The sequence below is a fragment of the Oryx dammah genome, unplaced genomic scaffold (genome assembly GCF_014754425.2).
Source record: "Oryx dammah isolate SB20612 unplaced genomic scaffold, SCBI_Odam_1.1 HiC_scaffold_24, whole genome shotgun sequence".
Classification (NCBI taxonomy): domain Eukaryota; kingdom Metazoa; phylum Chordata; class Mammalia; order Artiodactyla; family Bovidae; genus Oryx; species Oryx dammah.
Window position 1 is genome coordinate 34,186,210 of NW_024070208.1, and position 17,066 is coordinate 34,203,275.

General features: G+C 46.8%; 1 protein-coding gene across 1 annotated transcript in view; it reads left to right on the forward strand.

Annotated features, from left to right (window-relative positions):
- Positions 1-17,066, forward strand: part of LOC120882949 (mitochondrial intermediate peptidase) — a 79,417-nt gene that overhangs the window by 2,510 nt on the left and 59,841 nt on the right. The window contains exons 2-7 of the mRNA XM_040266784.1: positions 279-452; positions 3,651-3,739; positions 4,917-5,003; positions 9,100-9,163; positions 11,146-11,328; positions 12,055-12,211. Coding sequence (XP_040122718.1) covers positions 279-452; positions 3,651-3,739; positions 4,917-5,003; positions 9,100-9,163; positions 11,146-11,328; positions 12,055-12,211 — 754 coding nt within the window. The remainder of the gene's footprint in view (positions 1-278; positions 453-3,650; positions 3,740-4,916; positions 5,004-9,099; positions 9,164-11,145; positions 11,329-12,054; positions 12,212-17,066) is intronic.

A 17,066-nucleotide genomic window follows, 5' to 3' on the forward strand; every position in this document is an offset into this window, starting at 1 on the left:
CCTGGCTGTTCTGTGGTAGTGACAGAGCTGGATTTTGAGTGTGTATCATTCTATTTTTTTTTTTTTTTTGTAAAATAAGAATTGAAGAAAAATTCCATTCCGGTGTCGTGTACGTGGAACATCTCGGGGAACGTGAGAGGGATACCTGTGATGACAGTTGTCATGATGATAAGAAATACCAATGAAAGCTGAGATTTTCTGTATGAGAAAAGTGTTTGTCTGTAATACCCCCAGTTCACGTGCTCAGTTCTCAGTGGGAGCTGTTCTTTGGGTTCCAGGGTCTCTTTGGCGTTCCTGAGCTCAGTGCCCCAGAAGGATTCTGCGTGGCCCAGGAGAGGGCCCTGAGGAAGACGGAGCAGCTGGTGCGGCGCGTGTGCGCCACGCCGCCCGGGCCGCAGACCGTGCTCATCTTCGACGAGCTCTCGGACTCCTTGTGCAGGGTGGCCGACCTGGTGAGTGAGGTGCCAGGCTGGGGCTGAAGGCCGCCTCCCCCACTGTTACAGTTTCAGTCCAGGTTATGAGGTTCAGTAGTGGACTGCAAGGTGGAGAACGTCTGAAGTGTTTGAGAGCTGTTGGCCGTCGTTTGTTATTGTGAAGTGAGCTACTGAAGGGAAAGAATGTACAGGAAAAGGTCACAGTTAGAACTTAAACTTGAGTATGTGTATGTAATCAAACAGCCGTGTAACATGCAATTAAAGAGGGATTACTCACATGGGGAAGAGTCTTCATGTGACAAAGGTTCTTCATTTATGAGAGCTTCTACTGAAATTCTAGTAGAATGCTTATCTGTGCATTTATAATAAAATTCTTATAAAATAGATTTTATAAACCTGTTCAGGAATATCTTCTAGTTCAAAATAAGGTGTTTACATCAAACAATGTATAAAAGCGTCTTTCCCCCACACTTGGAGTTGAGATAGAAGTGCACGCAGGTCTCTGCCAGCTGAGTTGGGAGCCGGACTCCTCTCGGCCAGGGGCCGCGTCTCGAGCGGTCCTGTGGGTGAAGACGTTGTCGGGTGTAGGGGCCTGCAGGCCGCAACCCTTCCTGTCTGTACAGCTGTTCCTCCATGTTCATTCTCCATGGGGCCCCCAGCCAGAGCCAGGCACCAGGAACACAGCCCCGTGAGGCAGACATAGACTCCAAGCGTGTGGTGGTTGTGCTCTGGTGTGGACTGCCTTTAACCTGACCCTGGCAAGGGCTGTACCTGGATGGGCTGATTTAATCTCCTTGCATATCTGCCTTCCAAAAAGGAAAGAGGCACTCAGAGGATAAGTCCCCCGGCCTGTGAGCCATGGATCTGGGCATGAGTCCAGACAGTGTGACCACGGAGGCTGCATTCTCACCATTCCAGGGGCTGGCTGCCACCTGGGCCAGACAGAACCTTCACTGGAGTGACAGGAAGGTCGCCTGCCCATCTTGTGAGACGTCGTATAGTAAGATCAGCTTCGTGCAGGGTCCGGCGCCATTCTGTGTTGATCCTGTATGCATGCAGCCACCCCCATGATGCGTGCCTCTTCCATCACCCAAAACACTCCGTGAGGGTCACACCCACTTCACCTCTCACCTGGTGACCTCTGACCTGTTCTCCATTCCTATAGTTTGTCGTTTCTAAAGTGTCAGGTAAATGGAATTGTATTTACCTTTTGAGGTTGACTTTTTCCCCAGCGTAGCAGTCCCCATCTCTGCTTTTTCCTTTTCTGGAAGTTTCCTTCCTCCTGCTCTGTGCAGTCATACTCCTGATTGTTGATCACCATACAGTCCCCACTGCAGGTGTCCCACTTGTAAAGAAAGGGACAGGATATTCCTCCTGAAGGCTTTTCCTGGGAGTCAGGTGAGCTATGCTTCTGGCTCCTTCAGTTGCTTCCTGGCTGCTCTGGGTTTGGGTTCTGTCCCTCCAGGATGTGGTTGTCCCACGGGAGTGTGACAGACGTGCTCTCAGAACCTCCTCTGTTTGGTCGTGTCACTGGAACCTGAAAGGTAGATGCTGTCAGTAGGTCTCACTTACCTGAGAGCAGGTGTCAGCTTTGTGCTCAGAAATCCCAGAACTTGCTGTGTTTGTCATCCTGCTCCACTTTAATTCCAGTGTGCCATCGTTTGTTCCACATTTTCACTCCTGCTTTTCCCTAGAAGATTTTAGCTTCTCTGCTCTGTAACTTGTTCTATTTTTAAAGTTTTTGTGTTTATGAAGTTTGATATTTCATTCAAAAAGGCTAGGATGTGACTTATATATGTACAGTTCAGTTCAGTCACTCAGTCGTGCCCGACTCTTTGCGACCCAGTGGACTGCAGCATGCCAGGCTTCCCGGTCCATCAACAACTCCCGGAGCTTAACCAAACTCATATCCATTGAGTCAGCGATGCCATCCAACCATCTCATCCTGTCGCCCTCTCCCCCTCCTGCCTTCAGTCTTTCCCAGCATCTTTTCCAATGAGTCTTTTCCGGTGAGTCTGCTCTTTGCATCAGGTGGCCAAAGTATGGGAGTTTCAGCTTCAGCATCAGTCCTTCCAATGAATATTCAGGACTGATTTTTAGGATTGATTGGTTTGATCTTGTTGCGGTCCAAGGGACTCTCAAGAATCTTCATCTTTGGGTAAAAAAAATTCAGAGAACATTATTCATATTTGAATTTTTAAGGTTTTGTCTGCTAGTAAGATCAGTAACATAAGGCATAGATTTTATAAACTACATTTCCCACCGACTGGTCCTTTGTTTTCTTTTTCTTAATGCAGTCCCTGTGTAACAGTATTGCTTACCTCATCACTATCAAAAACGAGTTTTAAAATGATGTTTTGAATGTTAATGTTGTTTGTAAATCTGCGGCATGGAGACAAGTGGTTTGTATAACTTGTTGTAAACTTTACGCAGCTCGCTTCTCAGGTGCCATTCTACTAATGCTGTCCTACTGTCGCGTCAGATGTCGTCTCAGGCTATGGATTTAAATGTTTCTACGTTGAAAACTATTTGATAATAAAATCAGGAAATTTTACTTTGTGGTGATTTATTTCCTGTTATGCTCATGTTGTTTTCATGAGAATGAAGAATACATGTAGTATTTTGCAGTTTCCCCGCATTTTCCCCTGTAATTAACATGAAGTCTAAAATCTAGTTTTGCACATTTAAAAAAGAGGATTCTGGCTTAGTTAAATTCTAAAGCCACAATAGCAGCCCTAGTCTTGTGCCGGGCAGGCTGCCCCTGGGAATTCATGTTGATTTAAAGGCAGCCGAGAACATACCTTTTTCTTTTGCGCAAAGGCTGGAGTGAAGTTCACTCAGCCTGGAAACCGCACCAGGCGTCTGTTCAAACAGGCAGAGCCTCCCAGAGAGGCTCCCTGGAGCCAGGTCAGTGTCCTTGTGTGAGAACTATGGTGTGAACGCTAGAAAGTTCTGGATTATTTGAAAACAGAGTGTGCTGTTTTGAACAATACAATGAGGAAGAATCTACTTCATGTTTAAAAGTTGGTAAAAGTTTTCTTTGGAATGAAACCGACTCGGTTCCCAGGAATAACGGGATTCATGAATGTGCAGTGAGAAGGAGAATTCCAGGAATGGAAATGCCCGGGTGAAGCCAGACGGCACATTTTCATTTTCGCCCTCAGACCCTGGGAGCGGGCTTCCCATAAATGTCCTTCTGGTTTGTGTCTCCTTTAGGCCGATTTTGTGAAGATTGCTCACCCCGAGGCAGCGTTCAGGGAGGCTGCGGAGGAGGCTTGTCGGAGCATCGGCACCATGGTGGAGAAGTGGGTGTGGGCTCCCTGGGGGTGCTAGCCGGGGAGGGGGTGCCCACCATAGGACTCTGGGCTGCTTCCCTGCCTGTCCCATCACTCGGTCCTCATCCTGTCGACGGCTGGCACAGTGATCTGCTCTCGAGGTTGCTGTGGGAAGGGGAGACAGTGACTAAAACGCCTGTGATGGGGGCGGGGGCGGGCATAGCAGATGCCTGGGACCCTCCTCCCCCTGGGTTACGGGCCCTTTAGCATCTGGGGCAGGTGGTGGCTAAAGTGCTGTCACCCCGATGCCGGGTCTGCAGGGCGAGGCCAGCGGCTCACCTCCATGTGGTGGCCTTGCGGTCCCCAGGGCTGGCCCTGGGGAGGCCATAAAGGTGTCGAGGGTGCTGCAGCAGGCCGGGCCGGGGGGGAGTCAATCATTTTAAAGTGCTTCTGAGGTAAACTAAGTGTGCTTGTTAGGGTAACAGGGAGGGGCAGGACGCCCCCTGGGAAGGGTGTCAGGCTCCCATCAGGGCCTGTGTCTCTGAGACCAGAGGCGGCTGGGAGAGGGGGCTCCTCTCCCCACGGGGGCTCCTGGCGGGGCCCGGGGCCTGCCTTGCTATCCACACCAGCAGCTCTCACGCTCTTGGGGACGGTGGCTGTGAAAACTGGCTCCTCGATGGGTGAACTGGTTGCGGCAAGCTGGGACCCCAGCATGGTGACGGGACAGGAGCAGGGGCTCCCCGGAGATGAGCAGGAGCTCCGGGCGCCGGCCTGGACTCTTGTCTGCCGGGCTCCGGGCGCAACCTGCCCTACGGGCCCTGCGCTCCTGGCTCCGGGGCGGACGGCAGAAGCCGCGGCCTGTCGAGAGGTGCTGTCGGGAGTGTCGGCCCAGTGTCTTCGCTTGACCCCACGAGGCTGGCTCTCGATGGAGGTGGGCTCAGGTCCTATCTGCTCTTCTGGCTGCAGCTGTTTCATGTGGCTTTAGGTTTACACTTTTACCACCTGGGACACGTTGTTCTCACACGCTGCCTTCCCTGTACTAACAGTGGTTATGCTATTCCTGATCGGAAGAAGAAATGAAACAATGGTCCAAGCCTTTGGCCTCTGGCCAGGTGTGCGCTATAACTCGACACTGTTTTCTTCATGGAAAGCCAAACCAGAAGTTACTAGAAAATCATTTAATTTTTTTCATTTGTAATTTTTCTAGGTTGAACACAAATGTGGAATTATATCAAAGTTTGCAGAGGTTACTAGCTGATAAGAAACTTGTGGATTCCCTTGATCCGGAAACCAGGTACTGCTCATTTGTGTTCACTGTGCTTGTGACTTTGGTGTCTCTGCCCTCAGAGCCTATGTGTCCAGGCGGTTTCTCCCAGGTGACGGACACTGCTCAGATGGCGTCTCACCCTGTCCTCCTGCTTCTCTTGGTCCTATCGCTCCAGCAGCCTCTCCTCTGCCAGTGGGTCCGGTCAGCATCTCCCAGCTGCTGGATGGGAGGCTCCACGAGGGCAGGGCCAGGTCTGACCTGCTCCCTGCACATCTCAGCATCTCCCCTAGCCGTGGAGGCGCTGCAAGGCTGACCATTCCATTCAGCTGCGTTCCTAAAGTTCTGTCACGGATACAGCAGAAGATAGAAGCAAATTGGATTCATTTACTGGTGGATGTCCAGATCCTTGAGATGGCCAGCTTTGATTCATACCCTTTATTAGTTGAGAAGACCTCTTTTGTAGCTCAATATATAAACATACTTGATATAGGATTTTGGATATTATACTTCTTTGCTCAGATGTATTATAAAATATCATAGTTTGTCATTAACTCATCTGTGTATTATTTGTATCAAGGTACAGAGATTAGTGTTTTGTGTGAGGCTATTGTACTTGTATATTTTTTATTTATGAGACACTTGCTTGGTTCTTCCTGCTTTCTGTTCTCCTGCACCGTGCCTATGACCCCGAGTGAACCCTGTCCCCTAGCGTCCTGTGTTGATGTGGCGTGTGGGTGACGTGCTGGCCGAGAGGCAGGGAGGGGCTTTTCACCTGTCTGCCTGTGGACAGGTATCTGCAGTCCTGACTCACTTCAGCGATCCTGATGCTCACGGTACAAGTGAAGCGGGCCACACCAGCACAGTAACCTGTCTTGATCGTGACTTTACTGTTACTACTTTTGTTAGCGAGGTGGTTTGAAGTTGAATGCCTACTGTTTGTGCTGGATTTTACTCAGCTGCTACTGGCTTTGAGTAACAACGGGTTATTCATAATCTGACTTTACTAAAGGTTTGCTTTCTTGTATTTAATGTATAAAAATGGAAGTGGCCTGGTGGACTATTTGAGGTACAGAGGACTTGTGCTAATTGGACATGGACCACATTTCTATTACATTTCTTTTGTATTTATTTTTGGTTGCCCTGGGTCTACACTGCTGCTCGTGGGCTTTCACCAGTTGTGGCGAGCGGGAGCTACTCTCTGGTTGTGCGTGGGCTTCGCATTGCAGTGGCTTCTCTTGTGGAGCACAGGTTCTGGGACACATGGGCTCAGTGATTGCAGCTCCCGGGCTCCAGAACACGGGCTCAGTAGTTGTTGTGCACGGGCTTTGTTGCCCCTGGCACGTGGGATCCTTCCAGATCAGGGATTGAACCCATGTCTCCTACATTCGCAGGCGGATTCTTCACCACTGAGCCACCTGGGAAGCACACGTTTCTCATAAATGCCAATAGGATTTTAAAAATAACAGAATGATACACATTGAGAAAAATAAGCTGGGTAGAAGATCCGTATTCTAGAAAAGAAGGATGACTTGTGAGTGGGCGGAAACAAGACTTGGAAGTGATGATTACTGGGCTGTCATGGTGCTTGTCCATCACTGGGAGTGTTGGCCAGCACCCCAGAGGCACCTCGAGAGAGATAGAGGAGCCTACTGTGGCTGAGATACAGAGCATTAGAGACTCAGTATCCATCATGACAAGGTCCTGTGCAGGAGAAATGGTACCATCTTATCATTAGTGCCTTCCTTGAAACACTAGTTCTGTGAGGTATCAGAGTATTGCCAGAAGGGACCCATTGATCAGTAAGTTTGGAAATCACGCATATTAATACATTTTCCTCTCATGGAAAATCTCAGTAATCGGTCTCAGAGAAGCCCGGCCATAAAGAAACCTGTTTCACCTGGGGTTGTCTAGAACCATCAAGAGCTTCCTTGTTTGCAGAGAATATAATCACAGTCTCCAGAAAACAGAATGGAGGGCAAGTCCCAGAGTCATGAGCCGCAAAAGCTGTGAGGCAGCATGGAGTACACTCTGGAGGTCAGGCTGCAAGCCTGCACACGCACACATACCCATCCATCCTGGGAGGCGTGAAAGATGTTTAAATGGAGAAACATGCTGTATTCTTGATAAGGAGAAGAAATGTCAGTGTTCTTTTCTGGTCTGTAAGTTTGATAGTATCCAGCTTACATCTAAAGAAGGTGTTTGTTGTTATTTAAAATGATTTTGAAGTCATAAACAAAAAATATGCCAGGACAAGCAGGAAAAATCTAGTAAAGAAAAATGCTACAGAGAGAACTTGCACTGGTAATAAGACACATAAAAATACTATATTTAAAATAGCGTTAAACTTACACCTGAAGAGTCTGTTAGTTCAGTCAGAGAATAGAGAAAAGTCTGACCAGACATAAATGCATAGGATTGTATTTAATAAATGATAAAATATATCTGGAAGGAAAAGCTTGGTTTTCAGTAAGTGATGTTAGGCCAATGGAAAAGTAAATTAAGATTTAAATATTAAAAAAAAGAAATCCCCAAAGTGTTGATAACTTGGAGTATGGAAGATCTTTCTTCACATGATATCAAAACCAGACCACAAAGGGAAGATTGATTTGATTGTATAGAAATTGCAAGCTTTGCTCTAGCAAAGCCCTTCCAAATTTAAGAGTCAGGATAAACGATAGGGCCGATGTTTGTTGTTTTTGTTGTTTAGTCACTCAGTTGTGTTTGACTCTTTGCGACGCCATGGACTATAGCCCACCAGGCTCCTTTCTCCATGGAATTCTCCAGGCAAGAATACTGGAGTGGGTTGCCATTTCCTTCTCCAGGGGATCATCCCAACCTAGGGATCGAACCCAGGTCTCCTGCATTGGCAGGTGGATTCTTTACCACTGAGCCACCTGGGAAGCTCAGGACAAGTGTTACTTATATGCTGAAGGATTATTGTAGTTACTGTGTTTTGATGCCTTACATATTACCTAAAAAGAAAAAAGTGAACTGTCTTACAGAAAAATGGGTGTTCTTTTCCTGAAACTCTTACCCACAAAATAGGGAAAAGCAACAGATGGCTTAAACGTGGAGCAGTGCTCAGTAAGAGTGCACTGGTAATGGTTCTGCTCATTTAGTGTGTCGGCACGGTTATCAGCAAGATGAATGTCCCTATCGTGGAAAGTCGAGGAAAACAGCAGAGTAGATCAAATATTTGGATAACTTAATTCCAGAAAAAAGTAGTTAAAAAAAAATGCTACTGACAGAAAGACGTGTTCCCGTTGAGCTGGGCTCCCACCGTGTAGCAGGATTAAGAAGGAAGCAAACCATCCTCCTGAGCCCACGGACTCCGCTTCCACCACGGCATCAAAGAGTGACGTTCTGAGTAGCTGCCGCTGGCTGGACAAGAAACTGAGACTCTGGTGCAGAAAGCCTTTGAAAAACTGTCCAAGCATAAACCATTTTATCTTTTTAATGATTGGGATTTAGATGGAGTTGAAATAAGTAATTATCACAGTGGCGTTCACAGGTCTGTGCTCTGAATAAAGGAGTAAGCTCCTACATAGAAAGCTAATCATAGCTGTTTTTCATGTTCTGCAGTACACATGATGGACTTATTTCAGCGTAGCAGTCTTTGCCCAGGAGCAGCGTGGAGTAGAGTTCTGTTCCGTACACGTGCTGAGTAGGAGGCGTGGCACAGGTCCGTGTGCACACATTCATGCCAGCAGGCGTGCGTGTGTGTGTGGTCCACAGTGCTTGTTTGGTGCTCGAGTGTAGTGTGCAACAGATCCTGTAGAGGATAGACAGTTGAAAAGATGTCCGTTTCCTCTAGGGAAAAAAATGCAGAAAAAATGGCCTCCTTAGAGTAACTCACTCGTTTCACTCAGGCTAAGGCCTGTACAGTCTGCATGGTGTATGTGATACCGTGTAGTCCCCTGGGGGGCGTAACCCCCGGCCGGCCAGCTGTTTTTCCTGACTCCTGAGACGTTAAGCTCCTGGTTTCAGAAAAATCATGTGTGTGTGTGTTGAAACATCTGGCATTCTGGCAGTAAGGTTGAAAAGGACGGATTCATTTTGCAAAATACTTATTTTTGTTTAATTATTATTACCTCTTCTAACTTGGCGCTTATTGTATTTACAGGCGAGTGGCCGAACTGTTTATGTTCGATTTTGAAATCAGTGGAATCCATCTAGACCGAGAAAAGGTAACTTTGTGTTTCAGCTCCTATTGTTTTGCTGGTACTTGGTTGGTGTGTTGTTGATACCGTTCCTGCATGTTGAGCGCTCTCTGAAAGTTGGCCTGTCGTCTCGATAATTCAGAATCAAGGCATGATTCCAGACAGCGGGGTGTTTTGGGTGTCGTGGAGGTGGGGTGAGATGGGCCATGTCAGGAAGGACCGTGAGTGAGGAGGAAACCTGAAGATGAGTGTCTCCACGCGGACGCACAGAAGCGTCGTTGAGACGCAGCGCAGGTGTGTTGTCACGCGATCCCTGCACTGGACACCCCTGTGAGATCCTTTCTGGCCGCTTCTCTGGGGGCTCCACTCGGACAGGGTGCGGGGGACATGGCACACTTTGTAAGAGAACTCTACATAAAGCTGCCAGCATGAACTGTAAGCCACGAAGGCCTGTGTTCTTGCTGTATTCTTTCCAGGTTATTCCTTACTTGCATTTTAAGGTCTTGTGAATATAGTTTAAAATTTTAAATTAGAGGAAGTGTGTCGTTAAGCAGTCATATAATAAATATAACAGTTTCAAAGCATTTGCAGAGCTCCAAGTACTGTGTTTGCCTGTTTAATTCTCCTCAAAGGATGAAATGACATGCTTAGCAGACTGTTGGAAAAGTCAGGAAACAGTTTTTATTTTTCCAGGGATTGTAACAGGTGATCACTTCTTTGAAATAACTAATTTTATCACTTTTTTGTTTTAAATAGTAAAGGCTTTGAGGAAAAATTTTGAAACTAGCGTATAATTTCCAGTTTTCATTGTCTTGTTTTTCCCCTGGTCACCAGTAGGTGGTGCCAGATGGCCATGTCAGAAACAAAACAAGCAAAGAGGAATCATCTGAAAAGTCATTTTTCCCATGAAGTTTGATTTTTCTATACTGAAATGTTTTGTTACTAAGATACAGTTCATTTTTTCCAGTGTCTTATCAAGGGTACACCTGCTCTGTTCATATTTATATTTATCTTTTAAGAAATACGCTTGGTCATCCTTCAGGGTCACAGTACAGTTTAGAATCTGTCCATAGCCGTTGCCCCTTCCCTGGGAAGGCTTGCCTGTGGTGTCGCCTGAAGCCTGTTGTGAGTCCAGGGCCTGTCTGGCCGTCCCGTGACGGGTAACTGAAGATTCCTCCTTGTCCCCAGGAGGCCTAACCAGTTATGTAGGCGATGGTTTTTAAGTTTGATCCCAAACATGGGGTGCCCTGGTGAGCCCTGGTGACAGCACAGATTCTCTCAGGAGGCTGTGTCCTAGGGGTGACCGAGGAGGAGGTCCACCCCGCTCTGTCCGTCGTGACTGGTGGAGACTGGAAACTGCCAGATGCACGCCTGGGGGCTGTGGTCTCCCACCCGACCCCCGAAGCGGGTCCAGCCCAGCCCGTCGCCTCTGGGCTGCCGCCCTCCTGTGGCCGCTCCAGCAAGCCTGGCCGAGCTTTGCAAGTGCCCTTCACCACACTTCACTGAAGAGCTGCGTTAATTGCACCTTCCTTCCCTTGCCCTTGTATCTCATTTCTTAAGGCTGAGTCTGGTTTCTAATCTGTGCCTCAGATACTGTCATATCAGACAGATTCATCCAGCCCACTGCTCCCTGCCTCTCTTAACTAGGGTGTTTTCGGAGCCAGGCAAGGACTGTACCTCCCATTGTTCATTTCACAGACATGTTGTATAATCTAGACATAAAATAGAACTCCGGGAGTTAGGTACATCTGAAAGTATAGAAGCACCATAGAACCATTAGGATAACTTTTTGGTGAGGATATTAAATACCTACCAAAAGTATAGAGTCAGCATTTGTAGACAATTATTGTGTATTAAACATTTATGATGCAGTATTTGTTATTCATTTAATCATTTAATTAATACCTTATTAAATTATAATTCAACTTTAAATGTTGACTGGCATCTTTATAGATTACTGATTTGTTGTGAAATGTTACTTTAAATAACTTGACTGCCCCCACATACAGCGTAAAAGAGCTGTGGACCTGAACGTTAAAATCTTGGATCTGAGCAGCGCATTTCTCATGGGAACCCACTTACCCAACACGATTGAGAAGCGCCTCCTGCCGGAACACATCCGGCATCACTTCGAGCTGGCTGGGGATCACGCAGTGGTGGACAGTCTGCGCGCAGAAGCACCCGACGACTTGGTGTGTAGGCTCCATCCTCTGTGTAGTTCTGGCCTCGTCTGGGGCCGTGGCTTGTGAGCCCGAAATTCAGGGGTCACATGATCACACCTTAAAAAATACATTAATGTTTACTAAATACTAAAAATTGAACAGGGATGATTAATTCTGTGACAAACTGAAAGTTGCTCAGTTGTGTCCGACTCCCTGAGACCCCATGGACTGTAGTCCGTGGAATTCTCCAGGCCAGAATACTGGAGTGGGTAGCCTTTCCCTTCTCCAGGGGATCTTCCCAACCCAGGGATCCAACTGGGGTCTCTTGCATTGCAGTCAGATTCTTTACCAACTGAGCTATCAGGGAAATGCTTTGAATAATGAAAATGGTTGATTATTCCTGTTGTCAAGAGTTCCTCATTTTCAAAGTATGGTGAGCGACAGCAGCGCTGCCCTTTCTGAGGACTCATACTCTAATGCACGCAGTCTCACGTCACCTGGTTGGCAGTGTTTCACGTGTGCCAGGTAGAACCTCGGCCCCCTGCCCCTCTGCCCATAGCAGAGAACTCGGGCCAAGTACGATGTGTCTCCCACGCTCAGTGATGAGCCCAGAAGCTTCATCCAGCCTGTGTGAGGCCTTGTGTTTAAGCATTGCTCACCTGCAGAGTAAAGTGGTGGGAGGTAGTGTGTGTTATTATCATATAGGACTTTGTATCTTGGTACGTGTGTCTTTTACCATCCACTTTTTAAACATAGGTGCGAGAAGCTGCTTATAAAATTTTTCTTTATCCCAATGCTGGTCAATTGAAACGTCTAGAAGAGTTGCTCAGCAGCAGAGACCTCCTGGCAAAGTTGGTAGGATATCCTACCTACTCCCACAGGGCCCTCCAGGGAACAATCGCCCAAAGTCCAGGTGAGCCTGTTTACCCAACTCTTAAGGACAAAACAGGGTTTTTATGAAGCTGAACTTCTGACTTTAAATAGCTAAAGTTACTGTGCTATTTTTAGTATACTTGGAGACTAGTTACTGAGATACTTTGCTTCTTTATTAGGAATGATTTTTAAACAGAGCTAATCATTTGGAATATATTTACACAACTAGTGTACTTTATGTGCACTTTGAGTAAGTCATCGAGTTAAACAAGGCTGTGGTCTGTGTGAGCAGATTGGCTAGTTTTCTGTGATTGTGGTTTCAGTCTGTCTGCCCTCTAATGCCCTCTCTCAGAGCCTACCATCTTACTTGGGTTTCTCGTACCTTGGACGTGGGGTATCTCTTCACGGCTACTCCAGCAAAGCGCAGCCACTTCTCCTTACCTTGGACGAAGGGTATCTCCTCACGGCCACCACTCCTGACCTTGGACGTGGGGTGTCTCCTCATGGCCAACGCTCCTGACCTTGGATGTGGGGTAGCTCCTCTTGGTCGCCACTCCTGACCTTGGACGTGGGGTAGCGCCTGTGCCGCGCAGCCGCCGTTCCTGTCTAACTCAGTGAAACTAAGCCATGCCCTGTGGGGCCACCCAAGATGGACAGTTCATGGTGGAGAGGTCTGATAGAGTGTGGTCCACTAGAGAAGGGAATGGCAAACCACTTCAGTATTCTTACCTTGAGAACCCCATGAACAGTATGAAAAGGCAAAAAGATAGGACACTGAAAGAGGAACTCCTCAGTTTGGTAGGTTCCCAATATGCTAAAGGAGATCAGTGGAGAAATAACTCCAGAAAGAATGAAGGGACAGAGCCAAAGCAAAAACAGTACCCAGTTGTGGATGTGGCTGGTGATAGAAGCAAGGTCTGATGCTGTAAAGAGCAATATTGCATAGGAACCTGGAATGTTAGGTCCATGAATCAAGGCAAATTGGAAGTGGTCAACAGGAAATGGCAAGAGTGAACAACGACATTTTAGGAATCAGCAAACTAAAATGGACTGGAATGGGTGAATTTAACTTAGATGACCATTATATCTACTACTGTGGGCAGGAATCCCTTAGAAGAAGTGGAGTAGCCATCATGGTCAACAAAAGAGTCTGAAATGCAGTGCTTGGAGCCAGTCTCAAAAATGACAGAATCATCTCTGTTCGTATCTAAGGCGAACCATTCAATATCACAGTAATTCAAGTCTATACCCTGACCAGTAATGCTGAAGAAGTTGAAATTGTACAGTTCTATGAAGACCTACAAGACCTTTTAGTACTAACACTCAAAAAAGATGTCTTTTTCATTATAGGGGACTGGAATGCAAAAGTAGGAAGTGAAGAAATACCTGGAGTAACAGGCAAATTTGGCCTTGGAGTACAGAATGAAGCAGGGTAAAGGCTAATAGAGTTTTGCCGAGAGAATGCTCTGGTCATAGCAAACACCCTCTTCCAACAGCACAAGAGAAGATTCTTCACATGGACATCACCAAGTGGTCAGTACTGAAATCAGATTGATTATATTCTTTGCAGCCAAAGATGGAGAAACTCTATAGTCAGAAAAACAAGACCAGGAGCTGACTGTAGCTCAGATTATGAACTCCTTATTGCCAAATTCAGACTTAAATTGTGGAAAGTGGGGAGACACACTAGACCATTCAGATATGACCTAAATCAAATCTCTTATGATTATACAGTAGAAGTGAGAAATAGATTTAAGGGACTAGATCTGATGACAGAGTGCCTGATGAACTATGGACAGAGGTTTGTGATATTGTACAGGAGACAGGGATCAAGACCACCCCCAAGAAAAAGAAATCCAAAAAAAAGCAAAATGGCTCTCTGAATAGGCCTTACAAATAGCTGTGCAAAGAAGAGAAGCGAAAAGCAAAAGAGAAAAGGAAAGATATACCCATTTGAATGCAGAGTTCCAAAGAATAGCAAGGAGAGGTAAGAAAGCCTTCCTCAGTGATCAATGCAAAGAAATAGAGGAAAACAATAGAATGGGAAAGACTAGAGATCTCTTCAAGAAAACTACAGATACCAACAGAACATTTCATGCAAAGATGGGCTCAATAAAGGACAGAAATGGTATAGACCTAACAGAAGCAGAAGATATTAAAAAGAGGTGGCAAGAATACACAGAAGAACTATACAAAAAAGATCTTCATGACCCAGATAATCACGATGGTGTGATCACTCACCTAGAGCCAGACATCCTGGAATGTGAAGTCAAGTGGGCCTTAGGAAGCATCAGAGCTAGTGGAGGTGATGGAATTCCAGTTGAGCTATTTCAAATCCTAAAAGATGATGCTGTCAAAGTGCTACACTCTATGCCAGCAAATTTGGAAAACGCAGCAGTGGCCACAGGACTAGAAAAGGTCAGTTTTCATTCAAGTCCCAAAGAAAGGCAATGCCAAAGAATGCAAACTAGCACACAATTGCACTCATCTCACACGCCAGTAAAGTAATGCTCAAAAGTCTCCAAGCCATGCTTCAGCAATACGTGAACTATGAACTTCCAGATGTTCAAGCTGGTTTTAGAAAAGGCAGAGGAACCAGAGATCAAATTGCCAACATCCGCTGCATCATCGAAAAAGCAAGAGAGTTCCAGAAAAACATCTATTTCTGCTTTATTGACTATGCCAAAGCCTTTGACTGTGTGAATCACAATAAACTGGAAAATTCTGAAAGTGATGGGAATACCAGACCACCTGACCTGCCTCTTGAGAAACCTGTATGCACATCAGGAAACAACAGTTAGAACTGGACATGGAACAACAGACTGGTTCTAAGTAGGAAAAGGAGTATGTCAAGGCTGTATATTGTCACCCTGCTTATTTAACTTATATGCAGAGTACATCATGAGAAATGCTGGACTGGGTGAAGCACAAGCTGGAATCAAGATCGGCAGGAGAAATATCAGTAACCTCAGATATGCAGATGACACCATCCTTACAGCATAAAGTGAAGAAGAACTAAAGAGCCTCTTGATGAAAGTAAAAGAGGCTAGTGAAAAAGTTGGCTTAAAGCTCAACATTCAGAAAATGAAGATCATGGCATCTGGTCCCATCACTTCATGGGAAATAGATGGGGAAACAGTGGAAACAGTGTCAGACTCTATTTTGGGGAGCTCCAAAATCACTGCAGATGGTGATTGCAGCCATGAAATTAAAAGATGCTTACTTCTTGGAAGGAAAGTTATGACCCAACTAGATAGCATATTAAAAAGCAGAAACATTACTTTGTCAGCAAAGGTCTGACAGCAGCAGCAGCAGTCAAGGCTATGGTTTTTCCAGTGGTCATGTATGGATGTGAGAGCTGGACTATAAAGAGGGCTGAGCACCAAAGAAATGATGCTTTTGAACCGTGGTGTTGGAGAAGACTCTTGAGAGTCCCTTGGACTGCCAGGAGATCCAACCAGTCCATCCTAAAGGAGATCAGTCCTGGGTGTTCATTGGAAGGACTGATGTTGAAGCTGAAACTCCAATACTTTGGCCACCTGATGCGAAGAACTGACTCATTTGAAAAGACCCTGATGCTGGCAAAGACTGAAGGCAAGAGAAGGGGACGAGACGGCAAAGGATGAGATGGTTGGATGGCATCACCGACTCGATGGACATGAGTTTGGGTAAACTCCGGGAGTTGGTGATGGACAGGGAGGGTTCGTGTGCTGCAGTTCATGGGGTTGCAAAGTGTCAGACACGACTGAGTGACTGAACTGAACTGAACTAAGTCATACTTTTTATTTCATTGATGAATCATTGATGATTTGCATTATTTTTCTTTTAATTCAGCTCATTTCTGTGCTCAGCCTAACCACACTGGTTAGAATTAGTGTGGGAGGGAATGGGTGATTAGTGGTCCTGCTGGAGGCAGGGTTGAGTGTAGCCTAGGTCATATAAGACCCCACCTTTCAGAGAGAAGAGGGCTGCTTGGCAAGGTTGGGGTTGGTGAGCGTCTCTCTGGGACTTTGTGAAAAACTTACCTTGTCCTTCGTTGAGTTCTTTATGATTCATCACGTATAAGAGAAAATGTATCACAATGAAAATGGTGTAATTTTCAGAGGCATTGATTAAATTACAGTTACACTTTAGACCCAAGTCCTCAGTAGGGTGGCTGTGCTGGGGGGTTGTTCATACTCGCTGTATTTTCAGGGTTGAATTCACATGACTTGGTGTTGTGCTGAGCGGGAGGAGACGGCAGTGGACACCACGGGTTTCCATCCGTGCATCTGGATGGAATTGTGGGGTCACTGGGAATGGTCCTGCAAGGGGAAGGTCACCCTTCCTGCAGGCTCCATGCTATCTCTGTCCATCCGGTGTCCAGACCTTCTTTCTCTGTGGGGCCCATAGCTTCTCCGAGGTTTTCTTGAAGCCACCTTGCCTTGTTTCTTTCTCTCTCATGTGTGTCTTTGGGATCCAGACGGGGTTCCCACATTTGAGGAGGAGCACGGAGGAGAGTGGGAAGGAGTGGGCACAAGTGGAGAAGGTTTGTGCTCAGGGAGGTGGGTTTGAGCAGGGCTGTCAGTGGTCGGCTGCAGGGGCCACCATGAGGGGTGTGGAGAGCAGCTGCAGGAGGGGGGCGGGAGGGCGTGTTTGCCGTCAGGAGCCTGCAGGGCTCCAGGCTGCTGGCGGCTGCGCATGTGCTGAGACACCACATTCAGGCACCTGAAGGGAGAGCCAGGCCTGTGACTGAGCCACTGGGAAGATAGGGAGTCCTGCCAACGGGGGTGGGGCCGGGAGCACGGTGGTCCAGGTTCAGTGAGATGCCGGTCGGTGTGCAGGTGGCGACCAGGGTGGGCGATGGATGGGACATGCTGAGACGAGTGCTTGGGGCAGCTGGGGCTGACACAGAT